General features: G+C 43.7%; 1 protein-coding gene and 1 pseudogene across 2 annotated transcripts; one reads left to right on the forward strand and one right to left on the reverse strand.

Annotated features, from left to right (window-relative positions):
• Positions 1–217: 217 nt before the first annotated feature.
• LOC125362715 (tripartite motif-containing protein 5-like) lies at positions 218–16,150 on the forward strand. 2 transcript variants are annotated; one of them, XM_048361616.1, is made up of 8 exons: positions 218–346; positions 5,046–5,529; positions 5,888–5,983; positions 6,533–6,763; positions 12,992–13,014; positions 14,508–14,608; positions 14,742–14,768; positions 14,996–16,150. In XM_048361616.1, the coding sequence occupies exons 2-8, from the start codon at positions 5,113–5,115 to the stop codon at positions 15,625–15,627; spliced, it is 1,527 nt and encodes a 508-aa protein (XP_048217573.1). In that variant the 5' UTR covers positions 218–346; positions 5,046–5,112; the 3' UTR covers positions 15,628–16,150. The 2 variants fall into 2 exon arrangements, with proteins under 2 accessions (XP_048217573.1, XP_048217572.1); XM_048361615.1 differs by having other exon boundaries at positions 5,053–5,529.
• A 1,336-nt stretch (positions 16,151–17,486) lies between these two features.
• On the reverse strand, positions 17,487–17,846 carry LOC125362719 (annotated as a pseudogene).
• Between the last annotated feature and the right edge of the window lie 802 nt (positions 17,847–18,648).

Genomic DNA, 18,648 nt, shown 5'->3' on the forward strand with positions numbered 1-18,648 from the left:
CTGAGTGTGAACTAACACAGGCCTGGAGGTACCAATCCCGGCTGAGAGTGCTTTCTTAATGCCTACCTACCTCTACATACAGCCACAAGAGAACTAGTCAAGCTGTGGCATCTGAGAGGCCCAGAGTAGACACTGCTGATTGGTCCACAGTTTCCCCTCCTCTTCCTTGCCTGCCCTTCTGGGTGGAGTTGGAGTTTAGAGTGCTAGGGTGATCACATGGGCCCCTGGAGTTCCCGTGTGCCTTGCCCTCTCCATGCAAGCTCCCTTGGCTTCTGAAGGTGCACTGAGCAGGTAGAAGAGGCCAGAGTTTGGGAAACTCTAAAAGAAAGGCACTGCAGTCGCTTGGGTGAGTTGAATTATTTGTCTGGCCAGCTGCTCTGAAGGAAGGGGGAGCTTGGCCCACAGATTTCCTGCTGAGAGCTCAGTCTGTGAGCAGGGAGGCTTGGGGAGTAAAGAGGTTTAAAGGCGGCCAAAGGCCGCCTCCTGAAGGGACAGTTAGTGTTCCCTCTCCTCCCCTGATGCAGTCTGCCTCCTCATCTGTAATCCGGAAGTGCTCCTTGGTGAGGGGAACCAGAGCAATCTCTTTCTCAGGAACAGATCATCCCTTCCCCCAGCAACAGGGGCCTTGCCAAACCAGAGGGGCTTTTGAAAAGGAATGATCAAAGTCTGTGCAGGTTTCAAAATCAGTTCTGTTTAAATTGTTAGTGGAATTGTTACATGTTACGCCTCTCCTCCCCAGAGCAAATGCTTTCCCTAGAGCAAAGTGAAAGTGAATGTCTTTGTCACAGTGGTGAAATGAAACTTAGATTTGTCTTTAGGGGAAGTTGGGCCGCATTGGTGGAGAGAACCCGCAGTGCTGCAAATAGAGCAGAAACAAAGATGGAATTTATGGTGAGAAGTAGTGAGGTGTACAGCAGTAATTTTGTGATGGTCATGTGACTAATCCACGCAGCATAGTGGTGGATTCTCAGACTTAACTGTACATAGAGTATAGGTAAGTGAGTGACTTCAATGTTGAGCACATGGAGAGCGTGCTGTTTTTATACTGATAATACAGATGAGCTAAATAGTGCATCTATCTATCTAATCTTCTTCTTGAACACTAGGCCTTTCATGTCTGCTCAGTTTTTGACTCACAGCTGACCCTCTTCAGCTGGAGCCATTTCTCCTGTCCTTTCTGGATAATTAGAGAGAATGTCTTGCAGGATTTTATGCCTGGGTGGGCTGGTTTCCAACTGTGATCCTTAGATCCCAGTTTACAGGCTGGAGCAACCTGAGCCTGGCTTGATACTCTGCTTTATTGCAGACTAGTAGGTTTCCAAACCTGAAAAGAAGAACGGAAGCAAAAAAAAAAGAGTACGGGAAACCTAACATCTTTCCTGCAAGAGCCCACTCAGACCAATTATGTTTTGCTTTTCTTCTCTTGTATTAGCACATATTAATTGTAAAAGGGAGATTTGCGTTGATATTTTGAAACAGGCATGTAGATAGACTTTGAATAAATTTACCCTCTTTCTTTCTTTCTTTCTTTCTTTCTTTCTTTCTTTCTTTCTTTCTTTCTTTCTTTCTTTCTTTCTTTCTTTCTTTATTTTTGGCCAGTCCTGGGCCTTGGACTCAGGGTCTGAGCACTATCCTTGGCTTCTGTTTACTCAAGGCCACTTGAACCACAGTGCCACTTCTGGCTTTTTTGTATATATATGGGGCTGAGGAATTGAACCCAGGGCTTCATGTGTAAGAGGCAAGCCCTCTACCACTAGGCCATATCCCCAGCCCCTTCTGTTTATTTTTTTTGTAATTTATTTATTAAATAAAAATTTTTTGACAAGGTGTTGTGCAAAAAGGGTACAGTTTCATAGTAGGGCAGTGTGTACATTTCTTGTGATATATCCTACACCCTGTTTTTCTTTCCCTTCCCTAGGTCAGGTAGACATATATACAATACACAATGTACCAAGATCATATACAGTTTATTTTTTTAAAAAAATTATTTACTTGCAGGTTTTAGGACTTGAACTCAGGGCCTGAAGCACTCACTGGCTGGACTTATTTCCCCTGGCTGGCTCTGCCACTCATGCTGTTTCCCCAGCTGGCTTTTTGCTGGTGTTTAGTATATAGACTCTTCCTTTTTTTTTTTTTCCTGCCAGGACTGATTTCCAACCATGAACCGCTAGCCTCGGCCTCCTAAGTAACAATATAGTCCCTTTATTTGATCCTGGGCCTTGCTCCAAGGCCAGAGCTCCACTGCTTGAGACCCAACTCCACTCCCACTTTTTGGTGGTTAATTGGCTATGAGACTCATGGACTTCCAGGCTGGCTCCAACCTTGCTCCCCATATCTTAGCCTTCTCGGTCTCTCGAATACAGACTTGAGCCACTGGTGCCTGGAAATTGTTTTTAAGGTGTTATGCCAGATTTCCGGTCCCCAAAGACCACCAAAGAGCCGATGCCCGATGCAAACGCACGAGAGTCTTTATTGCAAGCTCGAGCCTAGATTCCCAACCGTCCGCTGTGTCAACAGCGGATCTAGATTGAGTCCCCACCCTCAGATAGGCAGGGATTTTATTGTGATTACAACAGGGGCAGGGTATTTCCAACATGGCAGATATTTGATTGGATGGCATTTAGCAAGCAACTCTTGTCTATTTCTATTGGCTATCTACTCTTTCAGTTATCTATTTTGGCTTTGCTATAGGGAACTGGCCTCGATATCAGGAAGTAACAACAAATGGTCACATAGCACTGATGCAGGGGGTTAGTGCAGGGGGTAGAGCAAGTCACCAATGGGTTAAGCAAGCCGTTTACAGAAGCAGAATATGGCGGTCAGGCTGACCTAGTACCAACTTTATTTTAACAATTGTGACCATGTTTTCCCATTACCACTAAGTAAACTTGAGCAGACTAAAACAATCCAGTACTCACTCATAAGTAAACCAACCTGACAGTTACCATTGCATTTCTACTACTATTATGGTTATTTCTATAGTCTATGACTATGATCATTTTTTACTATCCGTTACGATGGTTGCTACCCAGGTATAGAGGTGAACAAGTGCTCCCTACATTTTTAAATGTCAAACTATAAGAAACTAGTCTGGGGGCTGGGGATATGGCCTAGTGGCAAGAGCGCTTGCCTCTTATACATGAAGCCCTCGGTTCAATTCCCCAGCACCACATATACAGAAAATGGCCAGAAGTGGCGCTGTGGCTCAAGTGGTAGAGTGCTAGCCTTGAGCAAAAAGAAGCCAGGGACAGTGCTCAGGCCCTGAGTCCAAGGCACAGGACTGGCAAAAAAAAAAAAAAAAAAAAAGAAACTAGTCTGACGGGTGAGAGTGCAGCCCTCTATCATGGAGTCATCACCTGAGTTTAGAAACTGTTATAATTTTAACAGTTAAACTTATATTTAGTTGCTCCAGTTTTCAGGCCAGCCCTTACAAAGGTCTACTTTTTGAAGGATTGACCCCCATCCTGTTTTCCCAGGTGCATGCAGACATCAGGCAAGCCACCAAAGATAAGGGCAGACTGCATGATGCTAGCAGGGTAACCACCCTAAGCCTGGATGTAAACATTTCATTGTGGGCCCAACTGAAAAGCCCCGCAATGTCCCTAGACCCAATGGCTTTTTCATTCACCTCTGTCTCTTTACTCAGGCCTCATGAAAACTCAGCTCCTGTCCCACCTCTTGGCACAATCTCCAAGCCCCCAGCAACGCTGTGGCCCTCACTGCTCCTCCTCAACAAACAGTCTTTGCCTGTGGAGGAATCTGGCCTGTTTTCTTCTTTTCTCCTCCACTTTCCTAACACTCCTAATGTTTAATAAAAATCAAGGAAATCATGACATACATGACATTTATTATAGAACTTGAACTAGGAATAGAGTGCTTGAAATTATTGTGAAAAGTTGATTTTTCCACATCACTGTGTTGTAAGGTAAATTATCAGAGAAGCCACATTTTTTTTTTTTTGGCCAGTCCTGGGCCTTGGACTCATGGCCTGAGCACTGTCCCTGGCTTCCTTTTGCTCAAGGCTAGCACTCTGCCACTTGAACCACAGTGCCACTTCTGGCTGTTTTCTGTATATGTGGTGCTGGGGAATTGAACCCAGGGCCTCATGTATATGAGGCAAGCTCTCTTGCCACTAGTCCATATCCCCAGCCTGAGAAGCCACATTTTGAAGGATCGAATCTTGGAGTTTTTATTAGAGCATGAGCAGTCTGCAGGCAACCAGTTGTTACAAAGGCCTACAGCCTGCAACTAACTTAACACTGTCAGGAAACGGGCCAGAGAGGAATAAAAGAGCAAAAACAATAGCAACAAACTAATTCAGCTCCAATGAAGAGCTGAAGTGGGACAGCATGGTGACTGGAGATGAGTCAGGAGACAGGACACTGGAGGCAAACATGGAGTCTTGGGGCATGAAGTAATGGCACCTGAACTGGTCTGAACCTAAATAGGGTGAGATCAGGGGGCAGGGTAACAAGAAACTCCCAGTGCCAAGCATTTGACTGACAGGTTCAGTAACTGATAGGCCAGGTGGGCACCCCTGTCTCCAGGGATTCTGCATTATCCACCACCTGAGGGTGGTGGGACTTCCTTTCCTCTAGGAATTCAGGTACACCCCTGAAGACAAGATACCAGATCCTATGGCCAAGGTGGTGCTGACCCTCTTCCTTCAACTGAACATAAACACTACGTTTTATTTTCTGTGTCTGGGGGTGGGTGGGTTGTATGTGTGCTGTTACTGGGGCTTGAAGTCAGGCCCTTGCACTATTGTTTGGCATTTACACTTAAAGTTAATCCCCTACCACGGGAGCCATACATCTACTTTAAGCTTTCTGCTCTTTAATTGAAAATAAATGTAAATGTGTCTCAGATTGATCTACCTGGGCTAGCTTTAAACCGTGCTTCTCAGAAATTAGCCACTTGAGTAGCTAAAATTTGAAATCTGAGCCAATAGCATCCAGCTCCATTTCTTTTTCTTTTAATATTTTAGTTTCACTAATCCACAATTGGCTGGCCTTTCTAATTTGCCCCCTTTTTATCTTGCCAAGCATTCAGGAAGCTCAGCAGAAGGAACCTCAGAAGTCAAGAAAGGCAGGAACAAGGAACCAGCCAGCAATGGCTTCAGCAATCTTGGCCAATGTAAAGGATGAGGTGACCTGCCCCATCTGCCTGGAGCTCATGAGAGAACCCATGAGCATAGACTGTGGACACAGCTTCTGCCAAGCCTGTATCACAACAAGCTATAAATCCACCATTGGCCCAGGAGGGAAGAGCAACTGTCCTATGTGTCAAATGCCTTACAAGTTTGAGAGCCTCAGGCTTAATCGCCATATGGCCAACATAGTGCAGAGTCTCAGGGGGGTCAAGTTGAGCTCACAGGAACAGAATGTGCATCAATGTCCACAGCACGGTGAGAAACTCCAGCTCTTCTGTAGGGATGATGGGAAGGTGATTTGCTGGCTTTGTGAGCGATCTCAGCAGCACCAGGGTCACCACACATGCCTCTTGGAGGAAGTGGTCCAGGAGTACCAGGTAAGAAATTGGGGATGAAGGAGGACAGAGGACAGAATAGTCCCTGAGGGAAATCCCCACTGGCTGGGCATTCACTATAGTTTAAATACCTCACTATCCTAGAGCTGAGATTTGTGACTCCTTTCCACTCTGTGGGCCTTTCTCAGGCCTGAAGCACATGCTGTGTAATCCACTGACTAAGGAGATAATGAGCCTAAGTATGAACTCTCTTGACAGCAGTGAGTATCTCTTTCTACATAGTCCATATGTTGAGATTTGATGACCAAGAAAGTTCCTCTTAGTGGAGCAGGAAATTAAATGAATTGAGATGTAGCTTATTTTCAGAGATTGACCCTGCTGTGGTTCCTTCCATTCACAGAACAAGCTCCAGGCAGTTCTGGAAAAGCTGAAGAAGAACAAGAAAGAATCTGAGAAGTGGAAAGCTGAACTCCAACAAGAGAAAACTTCCTGGAAGGCAGGGAAAGACACTTCCTGAGGGACTTAGCCACAAATCTGGGTGGGATTTGGGGGAGGGGCTGCCTTCCTCTCTATTTCCAGAGATTGGATGAGGCTCAATTTCATTTCATTAGTCTTCTTGCTCATTTCCCATGAGTGTTTGGGGCAGGAGAGTGAGGAGATCTGAGAGATCCTCCATTTTGGGGAGGGAGCCCGTCCTGTGATGGTGGTGAGGGATGATATTTAGCAATGGGTCCTTCTTCTGTCCTCAGTGTTCCAGGTCTGACGGGGAGATCAGCAACGGGATGAGGAGTGACACAGAATCATAAATCTTGTACACAGGATAACTATGTAAAAGCTGAGCCACACCCAGTCATCCAGTTTTGTCTCTGGCTAGGCTTAGATCATGTTGACAAAAGGTCCTTGGTTTGAAATGTTGTGAAGAGAAAACATAGCTCCCTAAGAATCACTGCTTTCCTTGAGCCTCCCTTCTCTAGGCGAACTCCCCAAGTAGTCTCCAGCCCCACCTGATACCCTGAGTGTCTCTGTCTCTTTTTCTATTTTAAAGAGTCAAGTACAAAGCAAGATACAAAATGTTCAGGCAGATTTCACACAACTGAGAGGCATCCTGGACTCTGAGGAGGAGAAAGTACTGCAAAAGCTGAAAAAGGAGGCGGAAGATGGCTTGCGCCGCCTGGCAGGGTGTGAAAATGAGCTGACCCAGCAGAGCAAGTGTGTGAGCCAGCTCATCTCCGATGTGGAGCTTCAGTTAGAAGGATCCCCGATGGAGATGCTGCAGGTGAGTCTTCTAATAGTGCCCTTATCTGAGATTCACAAAATCTTTCCTTCTCTGGTTTTTTTTGCTGTGGAGTGGGTGTGTGTGGGGGGGGGGGGGGGCGGTGCGCATGCTCCCACATGCGTGCTTTGTGATGATTGTAAACTTCTTTGGTAATAAAGATGTAATACTTCTTTCTGGATCACTTTCAAATGTTATGGGAATCAGGGATGTATGAATGCCAAGGGAAAATTCCACATTCAGTAATTTCTTTTTTTTTTTTTGGCCAGTCCTGGGCCTTTGACTCATGGCTTGAGCACTGTCCCTGGCTTCTTTTTTTTTTTTTTGCTCAAGGCTAGCACTCTGCCACTTGAGCCACAGCGCCACTTCTGGCCGTTTTCTGTATATGTGGTGCTGGGGAATCGAACCCAGGGCCTCATGCATACGAGGCAAGCTCTCTCGCCACTAGGCCATATCCCCAGCCCCAGTAATTTCTAAAGTGCTGTAGAAACATTGAATCTTAGAGGGATCTATTGTAATAGTTTATGTGCTCCCATTTGCTGCCTTCTACTATTGAATTTTAAATACCATTCTGTGTGTGTGTGTGTGTGTGTGTGTGTGTGTGTGTGTGTGTGTGTGTGGTGGGTTTGGGTTTGAGTTCAGTGCCTTGTGCTTTCGTGGTTGGCTCTTTACCACCTGAGCCATTTCTTTTGTGCCTGAACCTTTTTTTCAAATTTATGTTTCCAGCAAATCAAGTTTTTGTTTCAGGGCTGGGAATATGGCCTAGTGGCAAGACTGCTTGTCTTGTGGCAAGAGTGCCTGTCTTGTACACATGAAGCCCTGGGTTCAATTCCTTAGCACCACATATAGAGAAAATGGCCAGAAGTGGCACTGTGGCTCAAGAGGTAGAGTGCTAGCCTTGAGCAAAAAGAAGCCAGGGACAGTGCTCAGACCCTGAGTTCAAGCCCCAGGACTGGCAAAAATAAACATACCACAATTTGGGGCTGCGAATATGGCCCAGTGGCAAGAATGCTTGCGTTGTATACATGAAGCCCTGGGTTTGATTCCTCAGCACCACATATACAGAAAAGGCCAGAAGTGGCGCTGTGGCTCAAGTGGCAGAGTGCTAGCCTTGAGCAAAAAGAAGCCAGGGACAGTGCTCAGGCCCTGAGTCCAAGGCCCAGGACTGACAAAAAACAAAACAAAACAAAACAAAAGAACATCACAATTTTTGTTTCAACGATTTTTATATTTGGGGGCTCTATTTCATAATATCTGCCCTAATCTTTTTTTTTTTTTTTTTTTTTTTTTGGCCAGTCCTGGGCCTTGGACTCAGGGCCTGAGCACTGTCCCTGGCTTCTTTTTGCTCAAGGCTAGCACTCTGCCACTTGAGCCACAGCGCCACTTCTGGCCGTTTTCTGTATATGTGGTGCTGGGGAATTGAACCCAGGGCCTCATGTATATGAGGCAAGCACTCTTGCCACTAGGCCATATCCCCAGCCCCCTAATCTTTATTTTTTCATTCCATTTGCTCATGGGGTTGTTTTTACAAGTGACTTCTGTTTTATTGCAGATAAAAGCCATGCAAGATCAGAATTCTTTTGTTAACATTGTAAGAGTCTTTCTGCTAGTTTTGTTTTTTGTGCCAGTCCTGGGGCTTGAACCCAGGGTCTGGGTGCTATCCTTAAGCTTTTTTCTTTTTTATGGCTAGCATTCAATCACTTGAGCCACAGCTCCACTTCTGGCTTTTTGATGGTCAACTGGAAATAAGGCTATCATGAACTTGCCTGTGTGGGCTAACTTCAATTTGCAACTCACAGATCTCAACTTATTTATTTATTTATTTATTGAACACAAATTTTTTGACAAGGTGTTGTGCAAAAAGGGTACAGTTACATAGTAGGGCAGTGTATACATTTCTTGTGATATCTTACGCCCTGTTTTTCTATCTCTTCTCTTGGTCAGGTAGACATATATACAATATACAATGTATCAAGAACATATACAGTAGCCACGTGGCCACGCCCAAGAAAGTTCGCCTAGGGCTTTAAATGTAATGTCGATATTACACCATATGTCAACAGTAGTCTTATATGAACGTACATACCTAGCTTTTGACCTATTGTATTCCCCTGAGAGGTCAATTTTTGACCTTTATATGTTGAGTAATTGTTTGGTTTTAGTTACATACTGTTGGGTCGCTGCCCCAATCCTGTGGGGAATACTATTTGACAAACAATTTTTGGTTTCATAGACCTGGTCTCTACTGTCTCTCCGTCTCCCTTTCTTTTTTTTTTATTTGTTTATTAATTGAACACAATTTTTTACAAGGTGTTGTGCAAAAAGGGTACAGTTACATAGTAGGACAGTGTGTACATTTCTTGTGATATCTTGTGTCCTGTTTTTCTATCCCTTCTCTAGGTCAGGTAGACAGATATACAATATACAATGTATCAAGAACATATACAGTATTCACAGACTTGGTCTCTACTGTCTCTCCGTCTCCCTTTGTTAGCAGTCATATATCAGGGAGATCATGCCCCTTTGTTTTCTGTGTTCTAGGCTTGTCTCGCTCAACATTATTTGTTCGAGTTCTGACCATTTTCCTGCGAATAACAATATTTCACCATTCCTAATCGCTATGTAGTATTCCATTGTGTATAAGTACCATATTTTTTGGATCCATTCGTCTGTGGAGGGGCATCTGGGTTGTTTCCATATTTTGGCTATTGTGAATTGTGCAGCGATAAACATGGAAGTACAAATGTCTTTTTGATATCTTGGGGTTTGCTGTTTAGGATAGATGCCTAGAGTGGTATGGCTGGGTCATAGGGTAGGTCTATATTGAGCTTTTTTTATTTTATTTTATTTTATTTTTTTTGGCCAGTCCTGGGGCTTGGACTCAGGGCCTGAGCACTGTCCCTGGCTTCTTTTTTTTTTGGCCAGTCCTGGGGCTTGGACTTAGGGCCTGAGCACTGTCCCTGGCTTCTTTTTTTTTTTTGCTCAAGGCTAGTACTCTGCCACTTGAGCCACAGCGCCACTTCTGGCCATTTTCTGCATATGTGGTGCTGGGGAATTGAACCCAGGGCCTCATGTATACGAGACAAGCACTCTTGCCACTAGGCCATATCCCCAGCCCCTATATTGAGCTTTTTGAGAAACCTCCATACTGTTCTCCAAAGTGGTTGTACTAATTTGCACTCCCACCAACAATGAAGAAGGGTTCCTCTTTCCCCGCACCCCCTCCAGCATTTGTTGTTGCCTGAGATCTCAGCTTCTTGAGTGGCTAGGATTACATGAGCCACCAGCACCCAGTTCTGTTAGGTTGTTATTAGGAGCTTGACGTTTTCTCCATGTTCTATGAATAAAGTCAGTGAAGATCAATGTGACTGGTAAAAGGACATAGACCAGATCCTAATGACAAGTTTGTGAATCAACATGTGGTTATGACTGAAGTTGTAAGTTTTCTCCCAACAATTCTTTTCACCATTTACTGTAGCTTTGTTGTGTTGAGTGTAGTACAAAATTCACATACAAAGAACTGAACTCTGTGTCTATGTGGGCATATGTATAGATAGAGGCTCAGATACTGATCTTGGCTTTTACAAGGGAACCAAGTATACTGACACTTATCTGTTCAAATCAATAAAATAAACTACATCTGTAATGATAAAGGAGATGGCTTAAATGAAAGGAAACACATAACACATTAAGAATACCAACTAACACAGCCTAGTAGACACTGGAGTTCACTGTAAATACAGTAGGTTTTATGATTAGGAGACGGTGTTAACATTGTTCCTGTGGGGTATATAAGAGAGGTGGCAGCCTTTACCATTTGCCCTAGTTTACTGGTCGCCTCAGGATTGGCCTGGGTTTTCCCGCCGAACGTATGGCGCCAGACGGCCTTAACCCTGGGGTACAGATTTGGGTGGGCCTCCAGGAGTGGTCACATAGCCACATTCCAGTAGCCAGATGGTTCTTGTCTCTTGTGCCCAGATCCGGGCAGGGGTCTGAGAATGGACACTTAGTCATGTCCAACCTTGAGTGGGCTCCGGGAGAGGACAATTAATCACGTCCTGGCGCCAGATGGCCGTTATCTCCACTGGGAATCAGCCCACACTCCCCCTCCCCACCCAGACTTCAACTCTGCCCTTCCTACATGCAGCTCACCCAGAGAACCTCCCTGCTCTAGCCCCCATGGTAAAGGGTACCCCCATATAAGGAGAGGTGCCATTTCTTCCTCTCCTGTGGGAGAGGTAGCCTTGTCAGACCCAGCTGACAGCTCCTTTTAAAACTTTTCATTTTTGTCAATGCATCCCAAGGGAAAGATTTCAAAACACCAATCATAATCACCTATTACCATGAGGTGTTAAGTGTCCATGTGTAGAAGAAAAACAAAGAAAGAGAAGCACATTTGGAGCGGGAATGGACACCCATCCTGAATGGACCACACCATCACGCTGTTCCCTAGGGCTGAATGAACTGTAACTTTTCTTTCAGATCATTGTTAATTTTAGTAGTGGGGAGAAAATAATTGAAAAGATTTGTATTTTTTCCAAGCCAGATAACGCTTGGAAACAGCTTTATGCATTAAAATACCAGATTTTCTTGAACATGTTTACACAATCACGCATACACTTGTGCACAGAGATCTTAACAGTACAAAAATGAATAGGAGCCATGTATTTTCTGGAATTTTAGTGCCATCAGAGAAGCAGAGTTCCTAATTCTTTTTTTTTAACTGTATTTTTTTTTTGTGTGTGTGTGTGTTTTCATTTTTTGGTACTGGGGACCGAACCTCCATACTGTTTTCCAAAGTGGTTGTACTAATTTGCACTCCCACCAACAATGGAGAAGGGTTCCTCTTTCCCCACACCCCCTCCAGCATTTGTTGTTTCCTGAGTTCAGAGTATAGGCCATTCTAACTGGGGTGAGGTGGTATCTCAGGGTTGTTTTTATTTGCATTTCCTTTACTAGCAGGGATGTTGAGCATTTCCTCATGTGTTTCTTTGCCATTTTTATATCTTCTCTTGTGGAGTCTCTCTTTAGCTCTTTTGCCCATTTCCTAATAGGTTTATTGGGCTTGGAGGGGCTTAGTTTTTTGAGTTCTCTGTAGATGACCGATATCAGACCTTTGTCTGTTGCTGTGCTGGTAAATATCCTTTCCCATATCGTTGGCTGTCTTTCTATTTTGGTGGCATGACCTTAGCTGTGCAGAAACTTTTTAATTTGTAGTAGTCCCATTTGTCGAGTCTTTCCCCTATTTGTTGTGCCCCTGGGACTCTATTCAGGAAGTTCCTTCCTGTGCCTATAAGTTCTAGTGTCTTTTCTACTCTGTCCTTCAGTAGTTTCAAGGATTCAGGTCTGATGTTGAGGTCCTTGATCCATTTTGAGTTGATCTTGGTGCATGGTGATAGGCTTGGGTCTACTTTGAGTTTTCTGCATATGGCTGCCCAGTTCTCCCAGCACCAGTAGTTGAAGAGGCTATATGTCTTTAGCTCCTTTGTCGAATATCAGTTGGCTGTAAGAGTGCAGTTTTATTTCTGGGTCTTCAATTCTAATCCACTGGTCTTCTGATCTGTTTTTATACCAATACCATGCTGTTTTTGTTATGATGGCCTTCACAAGCTACCTTTTGAGAGACCAAATCTTTATTAAATATTGAATCTCTATTAAAAGGCAGGCATCTGCATGGTGGACTGCTAACTCAAAGACCAGCAGCTTGCACCAAGCTTTGAAAGACAAGAGCCACATGCTTTGTGTGAAGACTAACCCTCACGATTAGGAGCTGGGCCTGGGTTTAGTCAACATGATATCTCCATATCCTCTTGGGGCTAAATAACAGGAACACCTGCAATGCAAAAGACGGCTAGTGTCACTGGGTAGGCAATAAAGTGCTGAAGGGAGAGCAAGCACCAGGTTGTCTGTGAGAACAGGTGACATTACTTAGACTCAATCACCCTACTAAATAACAAATATTTTATTAGAGAAATATCTGTAATGCTCAGAAGCAGCCTAGTACTTGGCCAATGTCTATTAATTTACATATCTGTTTTTAAAAAGTGAAAGAATCATGTATTAGTTAAATGATCTCCTTGGGTACCAAGGGAAGACTGGACTTAGTCTTTTCTTTGTTTTTTGTCTTTTGTACTGACCTTAGCACATCAGAGGTTGGTGAGACTCTGATGAAACTTTATAAGAAAGGACCATCTATTATTTCTTAAGTCATGTTTTCTCCTTTCTCCTTAGGGTGTGAATACCATCATGAGAAGGTATGTGTGGGATACAAGGATGATACTTTTTTTGGTAAGAAAGATTTGTAGAAGTATCTAGTACTCAATGTTAGTATAACATTTAGATGAGGAAAATTCACCTGTAGTATTGTCTTAAGTTCTGGACACAAAACAGGACTTGGGTACGTTAGAACTATTGGGAGTAAATTAGATACTTACTCTTCTTGAGTGAAGGTTAGAGAAAATGAGAATGTGGGTCAAGAGTGATATTTGGGGAGAAGGTGATACAGGAGCAGATTCCGTGTGGCATAACCATTTATGCACTCAATGTGCCTAGATCAGCTCTGTTCCAGGATCTAATAGGTGCTTGATTGATTTTGAATAGGACAAATCTTCCTTATCTGCTTTGTACCCAGAATTGTTCTCTGACAAACTTGCTATGTGTTTGCATATTCCTCCTGAAAACAAGTAATAGTTGCATAATGTTTTCAAAACCACTGATGTTGACCTCTGGGAGCAGGGTTTTGGCTCTGGGGCAAATGATTCCTGTGACTTTGGATGAGTGATGGAAGGTGGCGTTCATGTGCCTAAGGAAGCAGACACCTGATTGCACCTGCTAGCTCTCCCCACCCAGGGATTTCAGAGCAGCAAGACTTTGGTGTTCATAAAGCCTCTTTTTCCAAATGTTTGTAATTTTCCCCAGAGAACCTGAAGGCTGAGCTGTTCTCTCAGAGCCTCTAAGGGGCAACAGGCTTTGAAGTTCTTGGGTTCCTCCAGGTGTGCTTTTTATACTTTCTATGCCTTCAACATCCAGAATGAGCCAGGTTCTGCCAGCTTATTTTCTGACCATTTTCCAAGGGATCAAAATTCATAGCAGTGTCTTATCTGTTAGGTTTTTTAAAGTAGGTAGCTGGTAAAGGAGAACGCCACGCGGTATTCAGGCAGGAGAGAAAGTTTATTACCAAACTGCTGGCCTGTGGCTGAGGTGAACCATGGCTGGAGAGAAGGGAGAGAAGGGAGAGAGAGAGAGAGACCCCCACCCAGCCCTGCCTTATATCTAGGGCAGGGGCAAGAGGTGTGGCCAGGTGGATTAGGATGTGACCTCAGGGAAAGGGGAGGTAAATGCTTCCAGGTCTGCAGGTTACCCAGGTAACTGGGTGGAGACTTAATGTGGTGGGGGCATCTGCATGTACCCCTCAGGGAGAGGACCTTACATTATCTAACTAACGTTGTGATTTTCAAACCCATGACTTCATTGCTTCTTTTTAAGAGATTGAGAGGGAGAAGCTGATTGTTTCATTTTAGGCTGGTCAAACTGCTTCAGAAAGCTTAATGTCTTTCCTAAGTCATGCAGATAGCGGGAAGGTGGACATGGGTATATTTATGGTGACTTCAGCCCATAGTTTATCCTTTCCTTTCTCATGATGCCAAGGTGGTACCTATAAGTATCTGCATGGTAAAACAACAGATAGGTTGGTGATGATGAAAGTTATAAAATCTGAAGTATGGAGGCTCATTCTTTTCATCCCTAGATCTGAGCTCTTGACGATGAAGAAGCCAATGACTTTCCCCAAGAAAGAACAGGAAGTGTTCCCAATAACTGGTCTGAGAGGAATGTTGCAAGTGTTTCAAGGTGAGGAGAGCTGGGTGGTTGTGAGGGTCTACCTGTGTGGGGGGCTACATGGGGCCAGGTGCCGTTTCCAGATTCGACTCCTAGATAGGAAAGATGGACATTGTGTTGATGTGATCTCCTGTTGTCGTTTCAGAGCTGACTGATGCCCGCCAATACTGGGGTAAGGAGAAACTTGTTTCTTGCCATCAGAATATTTTCAGGTTCAGTATCTCTTTGCTACAGAAAAAGAGAAGGGATGCTTTTGCAGTATTCTACCTTTCCCTATTTCAATATGATTTCAAAGTTCTTTCTAGTTTTCTCTTACATTCTTATGAGTTTGTTTGTAACATCACAAAAAGTGGTCTGTTCTCTCCCTGACCCAAAACTGTCATTTTTTTTCCTCTACAGTTCATGTGACAGCGAATACAAAGGATTCCAGAATTTTCATTTCTCAAGATCAGAGACAGATAAAATACCAGAGTACTCCTGTGTATTCCCAACCGTCCCTGTTTTCACATAATTCTTATACTACATTGGAACCGCTTAATGGCCTGACTTTTGGTTGCTCAGCAAGCAAGTCTGTATTTCAAAATAATGGACTTCTTCTAGGGGTCCTGGGTGCCCCTGTAATCACATCAGGGAAGCACTACTGGGAGGTGGATGTGTCAAGGAAAACATCCTGGCACCTGGGGGTGAGTGATGGAAGACACTTCAGACCCAGGCCATGGCCTGATCCGACTGTTCATGAAGTTCCTCGTCCTAAAGTTGGTTACTGGATTATAGGCATGGAGAAAAAATCTGAGTATAAAGTTTTCTTGGAAGATCCTACTTCCCATTTGCCTTTGCCCATGCCCCTGTGTTTGCCTGTTGCTCTCGATCGTGTTGGGGTTTTTGTAGACTACCAGGCTGGCTCAGTCTCATTTTACAGCACTACATACAATGCATTTCTCATCTATAAGTTCACTAACTGTTCCTTTCCCTGTCAAGTCTATCCATATTTCAGTCCTTTACAGTGTTCAGAACCCATGACACTATGCTGATCAGCCTCTTAAGTATTTTTACCCCTTTCTACATTTCTGTGCACTGTCCCTGGCCCTGGTGTGCGTTTCATGCATCTGACCCCCTCTGTGGGCCCCATGCAACATCTTTTCCTTCTGATGTGAGTCTGTCTGATTCAATGTCCTTCTCTCATAACTAGGATGTACACTTTTCCTTGTGCCATATTCTTCCTGATGCTGTGTTTCTTTGGAGGATAGTCATATCGTCACTCCTAATGCCACAACCCTTTTCTCTGCCACTGAGAGAAGGTACAGAACTGTTTCAATAAGGTTTCTATACTATTAAAAGTCTATGGAAAGCAATCACTCCCTTAAGGAATGAGCCCTTAGCAGTGTCTTAGCTTTAGTTTTACTCTAAAATGTTTTATTCCCAGGAGTTAAGGAGAAAAATATCACAAATGATCTTGATCAAGATGCAGATTCTGTGTACATTGATTGTGTTTATATTCATGTCCCCTCTTTCCATATATTTTCAATGTAAACTTGAATAAAATACTGAAATGTCTGTGCTTATTTCTTGCAAGTTTCATATAAACAGTGTAACTTATACTTTAGGTAACTATACCAAAGTAAGTTATGTATAAACATCTATTGAAATCTCAGTAAATACACATTCTTTTCATTACTGGAAACCATGTTATATCAGTGTTGATAAAACTGGTTGTGCAGAGCTAGAATGTGGAAATGACTTCACTCAATTATCCCATCTAGGTTCCCTGGGAGATGAAGCAATTTATTAATCCAGCCTCTACAGGGGAGAAAAGACAACGTGTAATGGAGTAATTTCTGATGTCCAATAGATCATTTTAGTTGGTCTAAGTTAGAGACAGGTACTGACATCTAGTAGGTAGAGGTCAGGAATTCTCTAGAACATTCTACAAAGCATAGGACAACTCCTGTTGCAGTGTTATTCCATTCAAAATGTCAGAAATGCTGAGTTCAGGAAATGTTTAATACTTGCATGCAGGGCCAGTGAAATACTCAGTGTCTGCCCTCGTACCATTTCCAAAGCTGTGCAAAGACCCCATAAGCATTCTACCTAGTTGAATCATTCCATTGGGTCTAATTAATGTTCCAGTGCCTCCACAGAAACAGTACTCTACCTCCTAGAAGATGAGAGGGGGAGGGGAACAGAGCTGAGAAGAGCTGGCCTTTTTAAATTTTTATTTCTGAAAACAAGTTTTATTTAAATAAGGGTTTAAATACATTACAGAACATTAAAACTGGGAGAAAACCAAAAACCAGTCTGTTACTTCACATGGCACTGGGCAGCCTTACTTAAGTTGCGAACTCTACAGCTAGCTACATGACAGATGACTCCAGTCTGATGTTTGTTCCCTTGTCAAATTTAACTCTTTAATTGGGCTGGTCTCATATATATTATTTGGGACACCCCCTATCTAGGCTATGTCTGGTCAACCCAAGCCTCCCCTAGTGGCACAGCTGCTGTTGCTCACTGCCTTACCCCACTTTCTCTGGATTACCATGGGTGGTTCAAAATAGTGACATTCTTTTAGGGCAGGGGAAGCTGCAGAGGAAGAGCGTCTGGCCAGACATAGCCGCCGCCTGTTATGGAGGGGCTCTCGGACTAACTGAAACTTCACATTATTGCTTTGTTGCAGGCTGGACACCGCCAGGCACCTACTGCTTGACCTCGGTTTAAATGAGGGACTTTAAGACTAGACAGCATCGCTCTTTTTAGTTTATTGCACGAAGGAGTTACACTAGTCCAAGTTAAAAGCGGACCCCAAATGGTTACATTATACCAGCTGTGAGGTTTTTAAACTTGTGACAAGGGACAGGAGGGAAATTCTCCTCGTTGCAAGGAAATCCTCAAGCTTCAATGAGCCACAAGCACTTAAAACCCATGAACCTTCAGCTGATCGTCCTTAGCCAGTCCAATCTCTACCAGGAACTGGCATATGTTCTTGCGCTGGTCACCCTGTAGCTGAATTACTTCTCCATATTCTGGATGCTCAATTACAGTACCATTGCAGGCAAATTTCTTCTTAAACGCCTTCACTAGTTTCTTTTTAATCGTAATCATCAGCGATCCCTTGGACAGTAGGAAGAGTCTTCCTGCCGTTTCTCTGTTGAATTCTTATATGGATATAATCCTCAGTGCCAGCAGGAAGCAGGTCATCACCCTTACTTGCATCAGCAAAGGGGTCGAAAGAGTGGAGGTTCTGAATAGCGGACATACGATAGGATTCCTAAGCGAGGGGGCTTAAGGGGGAGGGGGCTGGCAGCTCAGTGACTGGGGCCGAAGAGCTGGCTTTTAGAGGACTTGGGGAGTTCTTTGGACTTTTGGAAAGGCCGTAATTTTTTTTTTCTGTCCTAGTTATACAGTATAAAATCTGTTAAAAAATTTGTCAGGGGCTGGGGATATGGCCTAGGGCTGGGGATATGGCCCAGTGGAAAGAGTGCTTGCCTCGCATACATGAGGCCCTGGGTTCAATTCCCCAGCACCACATATACAGAAAATGGCCAGACGTGGTGCTGTGGCTCAAGTGGCAGAGTGCTAGCCTTGAGCAAAAAGAAGCCAGGGACAGTGCTTAGGCCCTGAGTCCAAGCCCCAGGACAGGCCAAAAAAAAAAAAAAAAAATGCTGACAAAAAATTTGTCAGTTTGTGCATTCTTTTTTCAAAAATTTATTTATTAAACAAAATTTTTTTTGACAAGGTGTTGTGCAAAAGGGGTACAGTTACATAGTAGGGCAGTGTGTACATTTCTTGTGATATCTTACACCCTGTTTTTCTTTCCCTTCCCTAGGTCATGTATACAATACACAGTGTACCAAAAACATATACAGTAGCCACGTGGCCTACGCCAAAGAAAATTCACCTAGGGCTTTAAATGTAATGTCGACAACAGACAATATGTCGACAAAAGTCTTATATGAACATACATACATAGCTTTTGAGCTACTGTGATCCACTGAGAGGTCTATTTTTGACCTTTATGTGTTGAGTAGTTGTTTGGTTTTAGTTACATAATATTGGGT

This window comes from Perognathus longimembris, chromosome 13, assembly GCF_023159225.1.
Source record: "Perognathus longimembris pacificus isolate PPM17 chromosome 13, ASM2315922v1, whole genome shotgun sequence".
Classification (NCBI taxonomy): Eukaryota; Metazoa; Chordata; class Mammalia; order Rodentia; family Heteromyidae; genus Perognathus; species Perognathus longimembris.

Excerpts from the sequence above, each read along its gene's own strand:
- LOC125362715 (XM_048361616.1), top strand. The coding sequence starts at position 5,113 with ATGGCTTCAGCAATCTTGGCCAATGTAAAGGATGAGGTGACCTGCCCC. Across the intron at positions 5,530-5,887 it reads AAGTGGTCCAGGAGTACCAG|AACAAGCTCCAGGCAGTTCT; the intron begins GTAAGAAATTGG and ends TTCCATTCACAG. Across the intron at positions 13,015-14,507 it reads GTGAATACCATCATGAGAAG|ATCTGAGCTCTTGACGATGA; the intron begins GTATGTGTGGGA and ends TTTCATCCCTAG.